This window comes from Psammomys obesus, unplaced genomic scaffold (assembly GCF_907164565.1).
Source record: "Psammomys obesus unplaced genomic scaffold, mPsaObe1.curated_primary_1811, whole genome shotgun sequence".
NCBI classification, from domain to species: domain Eukaryota; kingdom Metazoa; phylum Chordata; class Mammalia; order Rodentia; family Muridae; genus Psammomys; species Psammomys obesus.
The window spans coordinates 12,189,075-12,203,261 of record NW_026596234.1 but is presented as its reverse complement, the minus strand read 5'-3'; the positions used below and the strand labels follow the sequence as shown (position 1 = coordinate 12,203,261).

The 14,187-nt window shown below is 52.7% G+C and overlaps 2 protein-coding genes across 18 annotated transcripts in view; one reads left to right on the top strand and one right to left on the bottom strand.

Moving 5' to 3' along the window:
- The window catches only part of Eya2 (EYA transcriptional coactivator and phosphatase 2), a 92,627-nt gene extending 89,373 nt beyond the window's left edge, over positions 1 to 3,254 (top strand). The window contains exons 14-15 of the mRNA XM_055596085.1: positions 723 to 823; positions 2,590 to 3,254. Coding sequence (XP_055452060.1) covers positions 723 to 823; positions 2,590 to 2,670 — 182 coding nt within the window. The 3' untranslated portion in view covers positions 2,671 to 3,254. The remainder of the gene's footprint in view (positions 1 to 722; positions 824 to 2,589) is intronic.
- Positions 3,255 to 11,584: 8,330 nt separating this feature from the next.
- Positions 11,585 to 14,187, bottom strand: part of Zmynd8 (zinc finger MYND-type containing 8) — a 94,616-nt gene continuing 92,013 nt past the window's right edge. For all 17 annotated transcript variants that reach the window (XM_055595887.1, XM_055595893.1, XM_055595895.1 and 14 more), the window contains one exon: positions 11,585 to 13,078. In XM_055595887.1, coding sequence (XP_055451862.1) covers positions 12,918 to 13,078 — 161 coding nt within the window. In that variant the 3' untranslated portion in view covers positions 11,585 to 12,917. The remainder of the gene's footprint in view (positions 13,079 to 14,187) is intronic.

Below are 14,187 nucleotides of genomic sequence, written 5' to 3'. Positions count from 1 at the left end.
TTCTTCTTCTTCTTCTTCTTCTTCTTCTTCTTCTTCTTCTTCTTCTTCTTCTTCTTCTTCTTCCTCCATAACTTTTCATTGTGGCAAAATAGCAGTATAATTCTTTTCTGTGGTTCTGAGAATTGAACCCAGGGCCTTGCTCACTCTAGACAAAAGTTCTATCACTGAGCTACATCCCCAGTCCTATTTTTACTTTTCACGTTGAGATAGGCTCTCACTAAGTTGCCTATACTGACCTTGAACCCGCATATACCCCCAGGGCATGCTTTAAACGTGGCGTTCTCCTGCCTCGGCCTCTCAAGTGGCTGGAGTGACAAGCCTGTACCACCACACTTACCTACAGTATAACCATTTCTACCATTGCGTCGTTGGGATCTGATGATCTGGGTTTGAAGTACCAGGGATTGAATGCAGGACAGCAAGTCCTCTGTTAGCGTGAAATGCCAAGGCCCAAATAGCAGCACAGCAGACGGGGATGGGGGTGGGAGGGCCTGTTTCCACCCTGCTCAGCCTCTTCCTGGGACAAGCTGCTCAAATTCTCTGGGTGGTTGGAGTTGGCTACCTTCCTGCAAGGCTAATGACAACCGCTGAGCTTGCTGGGGGATGGATGAAAGGGGTGAGGGTGGCTGCCCCGGGTAGCTGCCATCTCCACTGTCCCACCCCTTGTGGGATCACCTAGCCATGCTCTCCTTCCTACCTCCCTCCCTCCAATCTCCACGCAGGCAAGGAGAGCTGCTTTGAGAGAATCATGCAGAGGTTTGGCCGAAAAGCTGTCTACATCGTCATAGGCGATGGGGTGGAAGAGGAGCAAGGAGCCAAAAAGGTACCCAGGGTCTGTGCATCCTGCCTGCAGCTCTTTCTTTCCCAGGCTGCCTTGCACCACATCTTGGGCTCTGCTCTCCGAGGCTGCTCATGTTTGCAGATCCCAGAAGCATCCCGAGTAATTTCCTCCCACAAATCCCCCTTGTGGCCCTGGCCACTGCCCCTGGCAGCCTGGCCCGGTTCTGCACCCCAGGGATACTGAGGACCAGCAGGGCCAGTGCACGTGCGGGCGTTTTATTTCATGCTCAGGGACGGCAGGTTCCAAGACCGCTTCCCTGCTAATAAAGGCAGCACTAGGCTAATGAAAAGACAATCCCACATCTGTGATCTCAGCCTCCAGCAGGGCGCAGGGGGCCTCTCTTGGAAGAGAAACAGCTGCCCAACCCTGGATCTGGCCTATCAACAACACTCCGAGAGCCCCAGCCCCCCACCCCAAGGCCAGGCCCGATCCCAGTTAATGTCAGGAAGCTTAATTCAGGGACCTGCTTTCTCCCTTGGCTCCCATTTAACATGTCCCAAGGAACTGCAAATGTGCTGGGGGGGGGGGGTCCCAGTGGGAAAGCTCAGATGAGGCAAGGTCCCCAGGAGGCTACTCTGAAGTTCTCTCCCTAACAAAATGATTCCTGCCCCCTCCCACCTCAGCTAGGTCCCCTGGCCTTTGACTCATGGCTGCACATTCTCCCTCCAGTTCCCCTTGTTCTCTCACATCACAGACCAGACAACGGCCCCCGGGTCCCCCCTCCCCAGCCAGCGTGAACACTGTGTTAGCTGAGCACCTGCTTTGTGCCACCCCCACCATCCTAGGCACAAGGTCCTGCCCTCACCACCCAGCGGGCACACAGCCCGGGGAACAAACAAGGGCAACATTCGTGACGGGGTGTGGCAAGAAACTCGGAGGGAAAAGAGGCAGAGAGTGGAAGTGGGGAGAGGGAGGGTAGCAGGGTGAGGGGGCAAAAGGTCCAGGCAGTAGTCAAGGCGGGCCTCGCCTGAGAAGTGAAGGAAGACAGGGCGGCATGTGAGCCAAGCCAGTAGCAGGGAGGAAGTGTTCTGAGGGGAAGTGAGCTATCTGCAGGCTACAGCCAGCCAGGCAAAGGTGCTGCCACAGCGGGCGAGCACAGAGGGGCCAGAGCGGCCACCAGGGAGCCACCCAGACACCAGAAGGGCCGCATGCAATACCAATACAGAAAGAGACTCTTTCCAAAGCGTGTCTCTCCAACTTTAAATGCCCCACATGGGACTGGGGCGATGGCTCCATTGTTGGAGTGCCTGCTTTGTGGACGTGAGGACCCGAGTTCAGATCCTCTGTGCCTTATGTGAAAAGTCGGAGGGAGGGAGGCCACAGGAAGGGGATGTGGGAAAGATGGATCCCAGGCTAGCTGAGCTCTGGGTTTAGCCAGGAGACCCTGTCTCAAAAACAAACCAAAAGAGGAAGACAGTAGCCATCTTCACCGGCCAGGACACCCTCCCCTTCAGCCACCAGCAGAGCAGGAAACCATGAATGATCATCCTTCGAGGCCTGAAGCAAACCTTCGCCCTTCCCTGGGCACCCCAACCCACTTCCTGCCACCCAAACAGAGGCTGCCTCGCTCTGCTCCCTGCTTCCCTCGGGAGGTTTTGCCTGAGGATGCCGCTGTGCCCTTCGGGAGCAGAGGGTTCATTCCTCACTGGGGTCGCTGGGCACCTCGGGCCCTGCCGATGGGGTCTGGGGCCTTCGGGGTGGCTGGGCGACTCTCCTGAACACTTGTAACCGGCCGATTTCCGTCCCAGCACAACATGCCTTTCTGGAGGATATCTTGCCACGCTGACCTGGAGGCGCTGAGGCACGCCCTGGAGCTGGAGTACCTATAGCGGCGAAGGGCTGCGGCCAGCACCTGTCACGCGCCAGCCAAGCCTCTGTCACCTCCCTCCGAGACAGCCCTAGACACCGGAAACAGGGTAGGGGCCCTATGCCCAGGGGACACGCCCACGGCCATCTCAGAAGTGTCCTCTTCCTTGAGGACTCGCTAGTCGGACTGTGCTATGAAGCCCGGAGACCCAGACGAGGGAGCACAGGCTGAGGGGAGAGGGGTGTGGGAGGTGGTTTGGTTTGCTCTCTTTTAATTTATGGACTGATCCCATTACCCGAGCCACCCACTGTTCCCTGGGCTGTAGTTTCTCGGTTGTTGGTCTGGTCTGGGATTCTAAACTGCCTGTGGGGTCGTGAGTGCCCAGCTCTGTGCTTCAGGGACAATCATTCTCTGGGTGGTGGTGAGGGAGGTGATCTGGGGCTGTGGGGAAGCCTGTTGCTTACATTTTTTTTATTTTCCAAGCCCTTCCCTGATTGTCATGTGGACAGTGTGCGTGCCTTATGCCGCCATCTTGTTTTGTAGGAAAAGGGGGACTCTGGGAAGGAAGAGAGATGATGATGATGATGGATAAAGGCATTAAATAAAACCACGTTTACATTTAAATTGGAAGAGTGTGGTGACCTTTACCCTCTGTTTAGGCTTCCACACATTAGCAGTTTTAAGTTGCAAAATAATAAAATCCAATTTGAACCTGAACTGGTTTCGGCAAAGTGGGGAGGGGCCTTGGTTGTAGCACACAGTACCCACAGCTCCTTGGCCAAATCTGAGCCATGTTTTCTCCAGGAAGCTGACTTTAGGGGTGTTGACATCAAAACAAAACTCACAGCTCTCACTTCAAAGGACATAAGAGACAGCTCAGTTCGTTCTACAGCCAAATAAGAGTGGCTGTGTTCCTGGAGAACATGTTATCCTAGGTCCCATGTGCCAGCATGGTGACAGATCCATGAAGGTCTGTAACAACACAATAAAGACAGTCATAAACTCGGACATGTTGAAAAATGCACAGGGTGGGAACAGCAGAGCTGTTACAGGTGGGTGGGTTACAGCAGAGCTTGGCCACCTCTGCTGCTGGCCTCAGGTGCCTTCTGATGACACGCTTAGCTTCCAGGCGGGTGAAAGTCAATGGTCTGGTAAGTTAATACAGTCCAGGAAGTTTCAACTGTTGGTCACAAAGATATTAGGTGGGTAAGTCCACTGTGGGCAGTACTAGGCAGGTGGGCCTGGGCTCTGTCAGAAAGTTAGCTGAGCAAGCCAGGAAGAGGAGGCCATGGCCTCTCTTTAGTTCCTCCATTCAGGGTCCTGCCTTGGTTTTGTCAATGATGTGCCTAGAAGTGTGAGCCAAATAAACCTTCTCCTTCCCTAAGAAGCTTTTGGCCAGTGTTTTCACACAGCAGCAGAAAGCAAAGTAGGACACAGTCATAGCCACATGGTGAGACTCACCCAACAGCATGGGTCTCAGACTTCATCCCTAAGTGATGGTCAGGTGGGTGGTCAGGTGGGTCATGGCCAGTGGGACAAGTGTGGGAATGGACGGTTAAGCGGTTGGGTCAGGAGTGGGCCCATGTTGAAGAGAATGGATACTCGAGCTTTTGGAAGATGGGAAGATGGATCGGTACCTATGCTGGGTGATGGCTGGATGGCTGGGTAGGTCATGGGTGCATAGATGAACAAAGAGTTGGGTAGATAGTTGATGAGTGCTTGGGTGGTGAAGTGAATAATAGATGGACAATGGTTTGGATGAGTGGTTAGAAATATGGATAGGGGCCTGGAGAGATGGCTCAGAGGTTAAGAGCACTGGCTGCTCTTCCAGAGGTCCTGAGTTCAATTCCCAGCAACCACATGGTGGCTCATAACCGTTTACAATAAAACCTGGCGCCTTCTTCAGGTGTGCAGGCAGAACACTGTATACATAATAAATAAATATTTTTTTAAAAAAAGAAATATGGATAAAAGAAGGGGTGGAGAATGAGTGGGTAATAAGCCACTTTGGAAGAAGTGTCGGTCACAAAAGCAACCTAAGGAAGGGAAGGTGCTCCAGCAGGAGCTGGAGGCACTGGTCACATGGCACCCACAGTCAGGAAGCAGAGAGAAAGGAAGGCTGGCGCTCTCCTCACTGTCTCCTTTCTATGCAGTTGGGAACCCCATCCAATGGGATAATACTGCCCGTATTCGTGGTGATTCTTTGGCCTCAGTTAGGGTTTCTGTTGCTATGTTAAAACACCAGGACCCTTTAAAAGTAGCTCGAGGAGGAAAGGATTTCGTTCAGCTTCCAGCAATCTGGTCTGTCACTGAGGGAAGTCAGAGCAGGAACTTGAGGCAGGACCCTGGAGGCAGGAGCTGATGCCGAGGCCATGGGGGAATGGTGCTCACTGGCTTGCTTCTTCAAAGTTTGCTCAGCCTCCTTTCCCATAGCACCCACAACCCCCAGGTGAGGGTGGCCCCACCCATAGTGAGAGCTTGACTGTCCCACACCAATCAAGAAAATGCACCACAGTCTTGCCCACAGGCCAATCTGAGGGAGCACTTTCTCCACTGAGTTTTCCTCCTCTCCAACAACGCTCACTTGCGTCAAGTTGACAGAAAACTAACCAGGACGTCTTCCCACCTCAGTTAACCAAATCTAGAACGTTGCCCCAAGGACACGCCCAGAGGTGTGTTTCCACAGTGACTGACAGCTGAAGGGTGGCAGAGAGAAATACAGTGGTGGCCGGATGGAAGATGTAAGGCAGCTTCTCAGTGAGACAGACAGGGACACGGAGGCAATGTCGGAAATGCACAGGCAGCGATGTGGAGGGAGTGTGATGGGCAGACAGATGGACAGCGCAGGTGTGATCCCCAAGCCGTCTCACTGTCCGGTTCCGTCTTCAACACTCCACCAGCCTGGGTTTCCCCGGGAGGAGTGGAAGGATCTTATGGGCTGAACTGGCTTCCAGTAGGTGTGGACAGGAACCAGAGCCAAGCCACCCTGGGAATCCACGCCGTGCATATGCAGGGAGTCCAGTGTACCAAGGGTGTCATACCCTCCTACACGCAAACCACATGTCACTTTCCCGTCGCCACCACTCTTACATTGAAGTAACTTCTGTTAAGAGTTGAGCAGGGAGGTGGAGGAGGGGAGGCCTGGAAAGATGGCTCAGTGGCTAAGAGCACTGGCTGCTCTTCCAGAGGACCTGGATTCAATTCCCAGCGACCACCTGTCTGTGGCTGTAGTTCCAGGGCTTCTGACACCTCAGACATGCAGTCAAAAATGCCAATGAACAGAAAATAAGAATAAATTACACAGAGAGAGTCGAGCTCTCCAGTGTCTCTGCCTCTCTAGTGCTGGGGTTAAAAGTGTGCTACCATGCCCAGATTATTTTTTTATTTTTAAAATAGGGTTTTACTGAGTAGCCCCAGACTGGCCTTAAACTCTCGGCAATTCTCCTGGCTCGGTCTCCAAAGTGTTGGGATCACAGACATGTGCCACCGTATCTGGCTCAAAAGATTTTAACTTTTAGTACAAGGCATGGCTCTGGTTTCTCACAGATAGAGGCTACTGTCCTCTCCAGGCTAGGGCGATGGGCCGGGAGGAAGCAGCGGGATTACACGCTGTAGGTGACCCAGAATGGAGGGCTCTGTGGACTGTTGTTCAGACAGAAGGAGGAAGGCCAGAGGAACCATTCTAAGCACAAAAATCCACGGGGGAGGGACAAAGGAACTTTCAGGGAGTGCTGTGGGCCAAGACAGAGGACACGTGCAGCGCAGCTGGCCTTGGGCTGGGGATTTTATTTTAAGTCTCTGGAAAAGACCTGGGAGGATGGAGGCCGGACACCATGAGGTCTGACTGATGTTTTCCACACACCCTGGTTTGTGGGGAATAACGGTGGCTTCGCCACATTGCCTGGTCACAGGGCTCCTTCCTGAGCTTCAAATTTTATTAGGTTTTTCATTTTTATGAGCAACATAAACGTTACGGCACAAACCCCAAATCTCACCATCCTGCTATATTAACATGACGTGTTTACATGGTGGTTTCATCGCACAGATCAAAACAGAACGGCGTCCAGAAGGCCTGCCTGCTCCTATACCTCCACAGCACTGGTTTCTGTCTCTCAGCCTGGTCCAGAACATGGGCTCCTGCAAACTGTCCCCTTGGTACCCAGCTTCCTTCGTGTGGAATGTGCAGAGGTGCAAAGATGTGAAGGCTTGAGCCCGCAGTGCATTCTGACTAAAATGCAACCTTCAGTTGGGAGGTCTGGACCTACTAGCTGTGTTGGCATGTGCCTGTACCCCCAGAGGCAGGGGTAGGAGGATCATGAGTTCAAGGCCAGCCAGGACTACATAGGGAGATTTTGTTTTTAAAAAAATTACAAAGATGACAGATAGCTAGATGATAAATAGGTTGATTGATGATAGATAGATAGATAGATAGATAGATAGATAGATAGATAGATAGATAGATAGCAGATGATAATTTTATAGGCTGATTGATAACTGATAGATAATAGACTGAGAGATAGAGTTCTTTCTAGACTAAATCGTCAGATCACTTTCCACAAGGCAATACCATGCAGCCAGCACCAGCATTGCTATAGCTGGAAGTGACCACTAGATGGCAGTGTGAACTCAAGCTGGCCAAGCTGGGGCACCAGGTGCGCGCAATAGACTGTGTCTCCCCTTGAAAGGGCAAAGAGCAGAGAGCATGGACCAGCACAGATGCCCTCGAGCCCAAGAGTTCACACAGCTCACCTTTGTCAGCGACCCGATCTCAGACACGACCTCTGTGAGAGACAACGGAAACGGTGGACTCACGGACAGCTCAGACATGGACACTCACATTTTCCACAATAAAATTGTCACCATAGGTTAGACTGTTTGGGGAGACGTTATTTACTTTATTGTTTATTTATTTATTTATTATTGGGGGAGGTCCATATTGGGCTTGGCTCACTGCGGCAGAGCCTTGTGTTAGCGTGGCCTGGCCTCCATGCTGGGCGGTAGAGGCTGGCCTCGTTCTAGGATTGTGATAAGTCTGCTCAGCCCAAGTTGAGGGCCCTGCATGGTAGTCTGGGCTAGACCACCTCCCAGCTGTGAGGTCATGGGCTGGCCATGGCACCTGAGCCTCATGTGAAGTCCTTTCATTTTGTTATTTACCATGGCTTGTTCAAGCTCGTTGTTTCCCAGATGGTGGGCTGTGACACCGATTCAGGGGTAAGGATGGAAAACAATGGTACATGTGGCCCCAGCTTTCGGGGAAGCCCCCTCGGAAGCGGGGCCTCAGGGAAGGAAGTGCGTCACCAGAGACGGTCCTTGATCTTTGGAGTCCAGCTTCATTCCTGTGGGCTCTCTGCCTCCTGGATACACTGTGACAGCCGCCTTGCGCATTCCTGCCACCGTCCCCCACCACCCTTCTCAAGCTGCGATCCAAAAGGAGCCCTCAGAGTCTCTGTGTTGCTTAGGTTGACTTGAACCTCTGGGCTCAAGCAATCCTCCTGCCTCAGTCTCCTGCTTGAGAAGTCACAGGCCTGCACCACCGCGCCAGGCTGCCACATTGATTTCCATCATGAAGGACTGCGCCTCATGTATCCGCGCTTCTTGGAAATGGAGTCTCGCATCACCCCATTTTAGAGCTGAGGAAACTGAGGCCTGAGATGTGAAGTTTCCCACATTTGGGACCAAAGCAGGCCTTGCCCAAGATACACCTCAGCCTCAAGCACAGGGTGGAAGTGGCCTACAGCTCAGCCCTGTGACTGGCATACAGCAGGTGCTTAATAAATGTTTGAAGCGGGTTTGTAACTGCAGCTCCACCCCAGCTATGTCAGGTGAGCAGTAGGCTCGGGGCTGAGGTAGTTTGGGTTGCCTCGGCCCCAGATGCTGGTGTCTCAGGGGAGGGCCGCATCACTGCGCCCTGGTTCACAGAACACACAGATTCCATTTTTCTACCTGCCCCCCCCCCAAAAAAAAACAAAAAACAAAAAACTTTGTATATAAAGTTTGGGACTTTTACTGTGTCTAAAGCTTGGGACATTTACTTAAAAGCTAACCTTTTGGACCAGGCATGACCGACGAGGCAGGCAGATGTCTGTGAGCTGGAGGCCAGCCTGGTCTACGTTGAGAGCCCTAGATCAGCTCGAGCTACACGGTGAGGCCCTGCCTCAAAAACAAAACAAAATGGCCCTGTGGCTGATCATTTGCTCGGAAGGCAGACAGCCCTAAGTTTACGCCTAACTTAGGGGGAGACAGACACATCAGACGCCGACACCCCAACAGCGGGACACGCCCAACTAGAGCAGAGCCCAGTCCTCTTGCCCTTTCTGTCCACGCCCAGCTGGCCCGCCCCCTTCCCCTGCCTCCCGGGACGCGCGGCCCTGCCTTGAGGCCCCTCCCTTCCACCTGGAGGCTCCTCCTACCAGCATCTCGGCGGCTGTCCCCCATCGCTCACCGGGGACGCCCCTGGAGCACCTCGGGAAAGTCTGGCTGGCCAAACCCACCCCAGAGGGCTGACGTCATGGAGGGGGCGTGCCCAGGCATTTGAAGGTCACCGAGGTTGCCTAACACTCACCCCAAGTTAAGAATTGTTGCCTGGGGGGCCAACAGGCTGGTTCACTGGGTAAAGATGCTTGTTGTCAAAGCTGATGGCTCGGGTGCAGTCCCTGGGGCCCGCATGCTGAGAGGGGACAACCAATTCCACAAAGTTGCCTTGTGAACCCCCCCCCCCCCCCCCACGCACACTAGGGCAGGCACACACACAACAGACATGCCATACCTGCATATAGTAAGTTTCATAGAAGAGATACCTTAAAAATATCCAGGTTAGTGCCCTGCCTCCTGGCCTGGGGTCAGATGTCAGATCCCCAGAACGACTGGGCCCAGCCACGCGCCCCTCAGTCTGCCCCACTAACCAACAATTGGAGCCACCTAGAAGCCTCAGACATGGCCTATGTGTTTGATCGTTGGTCGTCTCCAGAGAGGTTACGTTGCTCGCTCGTTCCTTTCTTTTCTTTCCTTTTCTCTCCTCCTCCTCCCTCTTCTTTTTGAGACAGGGTTTCTCTGTGTAGCCTTGGCTGTCCTCAAACTCACAGAGATCCTCCGTCTGCCTCTGGCCCCACCCCAGGGCTGGGATCACAGGCGTGCGCCACCACACCTGGCAAGAATGCTGTTTCTATGGAGATAGATACCAACCACATCTTGGTCATGCCTGTGTACCACGCTTGATTTAACAAACAGCAGCGCTGGAAAAAAAGGTTTCCTTTCCACCCACATTTTTCTGTCCCCGGGGTCTCCCCCAGGCTACAGTTCTGCACATGGCCACCAGGTGGCGAGGGCACTGGATTGCATCCACTACCCAGGCTCTGGCACCGGTGCCCTTACCTTTCCTTCCGAATGGGAATTAACAAGGGTCGTGGCCACTTTTGTGGGCTCAGACCCTTTTGTGACCTTATCTCATGCACAAACTCAGAATTTGGCATCTGGAAATACTCACCCCAGGGCCTGGGGTGTAGCTCTGAACTGTGTCCCCAGCACGGCAAACACCCCTCCGGCCACCCCAAGGTCCCAAGAAGCCTGGAGCTTCTGGACCTGCAGTGTCCCCCGCCTACCTGCCGTGCCCACGCTGACCTACTGGGCTGCGGTTATGGCTCCAGAGATCAGAGCATGCAGCAGAACGCTTGGAGTGATGTGCCCGGCACACGGATACAGGCTGTGATGAGTGACCAAACAACAGAGCACCTTTCCCCAGTAAAAGGAATGAAGGCATTCTGGAGTGCCGAAGTGGCACAGAGGCGGGCAGAAAGTGTATCGAGTGTTCCATTTGTGCACACAGAGGGAGAGGGAAGGCTGCACTGTGTAGACGTGGGCACTGAGGGGCCTTCGAGGACCCTGGCCAGCAGGGTGGCTGGCAGGGCCTGTACCCCGTCAAATCTTCTGGCAGGGGTCATGTGACTGCACTTGGCAGTTGAATAAGTGATAGAAAACCAGGGTTCACAGAATGTATTTATTTACCCATTTGAGACAGGGTCCCATGTAGTTCCGACTGCTCTCTAACTCATTACCTAGCTGAGGGTGGCTTTGCAGTCATGATTCTCCTGCCCCACCTCTCAAGGGCTGGGATTACAGGTGTGTGCTACCATGCCAAGTTTTATGAAATCAAACTCAGGGCCTTGTGCAAGCATCCTTCCAATTCAGCCATATGCCCAGCCACAAGACTCACATTAAAAAACAAAACCAACCCCTCACCACCGCCACCACCATTTTCCTACCCATGAGTAGGCAAGTCAACTCAAGTCTTTTCCTCCGTGGAAGGCACGGGAGGTGGGGTGTGAGGGACGAGGGAGAGGAAAGCCTAGGAGCTGCATTCTGAGGGTAGCCCCTTACCCACCTTTTTAATACCTAGGGACACAGGAGGGAACAGCGTACCCCTCCCCCTCACAATTCACACCCAACTGGACACACACCCACGCATATCCAACTACATGCATGCATATGCGCACGCACAGGCACCACATATGACGGCATGAGGCCCAGGCCAGAAATATGGGTGGCTCCCACCTAGAAAACCATGGAAAACCTCAGCCTTCTAAGATGGACCTTCTGGCCTAGAGCCCCCATTGCTTCTGGGTGGTGCTGGCTGCTGGCGCTCAAGAGCCTGGGCTCAGGCCTGTGCCTTGGCCTCAGGAAGACTGCAGCTACTCTGGCTCATAAGAAAGTGGCTCCCAGGCCACCTTCAGGGTGACCTTCCTCTTGTGTTTGGCCATACAAACCTGACACAACCACACCCTGACCCACGCGAGACTGTCCTGACCAAACCATTTTGCCAAGACAGTTGAAATTTTTAGAAGGTGGAGAACCTGGAAAACTTGGGGGTGTTCAAAGGGAAAGAACCCAGAAGATTGTAACCGCGAGGGGACCAGTGGCTCAGTCACGAAGAAACACCAGCATCAAAAAAGATATTTAAGTTTAATACAAATTTTATACAAAGAAAATGTGAAAAAATACTCCCATATGCTAAAAGCAGTTACGCTTCCCAAATAAGGCCAGCTAGGCTAGATTGTTTGTGGGTTTTTTTTGTTTTTGTTTTTTTGACAACTGCAATTCACAAATGTTCTTTCTCTCCTGTTTTCTTCTAGCATTTCTTCCTCTTTCTTCTCTAGCAGGGGGTAAACTAGCTGGCCAATGCACAGCTTGCATTCTCTTATCAGCAATGAAGAGAAAGTAAACAGACTAAAAATGTACAACGGAATGTACTGGAATGATATACAATTAATTCTTCTCATATACACACACATCACCTTTTTGCTTCGATCGATGCTTGTTTTACACAACATACAAAAATGGAACTACAGCAGACGTAGCGTGAACGGACAGCATGACGGGTCCTGGCTTTCTCTCACGCTGCCTGTGTTTCATGCTTACATAAAGACGTAGAGCTCCAGCATATAAATAATACATACATGCTCCATCCCCGGGCTCACATGCCCCCTCGTCGTCGTGCACCTGGCCTTTCGAGTCCCTTGCTTCTGTGAAGCAGACTGTGTTGAGTGTTTATGGAAAATAAAAAATAAAAAATAAAACCTCAGCAGAGAGAAGGGGTCTCTCCACGAGAATCCCGTCCGCACTCACGATGGGACGGGGGTTGTTCACGTGGACCTTCTGTGAACCAAACACATTCACAGGTGCTTCTGTGTCCTTTGAGGCTTGTGTTTCAGAACATCGTCTTGTAGGGTCTGTGAGGGGCCGATGGCTTGGTGTGGCGGGTCCAGGGCAGCACAGCCCGAGAGCCCTGGTCACGGTGTGCTGCAGAGCGACGGTGGCTCCCTCCCTCCCCTTGTCCCCAAGGACAAGGACCTGTGTAAGAACAGCAATCCCTGGGCCCAGCCCTGACACTACAGTAAAGCCAGAGGGCTAACTAACCGGCCCTCTAGATTATGAAAACATTCTTTTTGTTGTAGATTTTTTTTTATATATAACTTGTTTTCTTTTTGTTTTTTTTTATAAGTTAAGGTCAGTATAGATATGAAAAAGGAAGGTAGGCTAGGTCAGTGACATCACAGAGTGTACCTACTTATACCTAAAGTGTTTGGCTCACGAGGTTGAGCAGTCAGTCCCAGCCAAGGCCGAAGCTGGGAGGGAGCCGAGTCGCTGCCCTACGGCCAAGCCCGCGGGCAGAGCCTGAGTGATGGGAACTCTGAAGGTGGCGGTTCTCCAGTTTCTGTTGCTTCTTGTTTGGGTTGGTTTTCTCCACAAGGAGGAATTCTGGCTCACAGTGCACCCCTAGTCCCAGAAGGTGTCTAGCCGTGGCTCCCGAGACTCTTTGGGCATGAGGTTCTTCGTGCTGGTCCCTGCACTGTGCTCGGAGCGGGCCGACCCTCGCTTCTCCTCACTGCTGCTGCTGCTGCTGCTCCACAAACCCGTCTTGCTGCTCCTGGAATGGTCTGTGGAGGAAAGGCAGAAAGCTCAACTCCCCTGCCCACAGCCCCTCAATCCATCTCCAGGCCTGGGGCCGCCTTCCCTGCCTTCCTCCCTCCCCCCAAGCTGTCCAACACCAACGGTTCCGGCCACAGCTACCACTAAAATCCCACAGCCATGGGCGTGCGGAGCACAAAGGAAGGACCGGTCACTCTTAGGCTTTAGCTACAGTGACTGCAAGATCAGCAGGGTGTCTCACTTGCAGAGAAGGTTAGTGAGTGATGAGGAACCCTTATCACGGGGGTCCATGCATTTTGCCTCTGACCTTGGCTCTTAAAAAAAGGACCCTCAGAATATGGATGTGGTCACCTTATGTTAATAGAACTCTCAATTAATTCATAAGACTCACATACCAATTAGTAAGAGAGAAGAACAGAGGACCAGAGGAGATGGCTAAGCCCACCTGGACACAGACCCCATGGACTCCCAGGGAAGACCATGTTGGAGGTCAATGATGGAGTCAGATCCCAACTGACACCTGGGATGGCTCTGAGAACACAAAGGCACCAAGCAGTGGCTGAGGAAGCAAAGAGGATGCTAAAAGAAGAGCCACAGACGCTGCCTCAGAAGAGCACGATAGCCCCAAACTGTGGGCACCGATGGTGGCACGATGACAGCCTTAACGGCAGGCCACTAATGTCCCTTTGCCGCTTAGACCATGTAGTAAGCTCCCAGATTCTCTAGCTCTCCTGAACTACAGGGGATCGAGCTGACAGGCGGAACGGGGGCAGTGAGGAAGGGCTGCTGCTGTTTCTACCAGACTGCTCTGCTTACCGCCTGTCACAAAATGTGCCAAGAATGCCCCAGTGGCTTTTAAATTCAGCCAGGAAGGGACAGTGTTCTAACAGGAAGGACAACCAGGGTTCCAAACGGTCATCTGTGTGAGCTCCTATTCCTGGCGGTGACACTATAACCTCCAGAAGGCCTTTCCGGGGATGACATGGCTAGTCACACATCACTACATCCTTCCGGCTCTGGGGAGCACCAAGGGCAGTGGGGACACTAAAGAAACAGAACTCAAGATCCCAGGGTCTGTAGGCCCGAGCCTCAAGTGCACTGGGCCCAGGATGAGGGT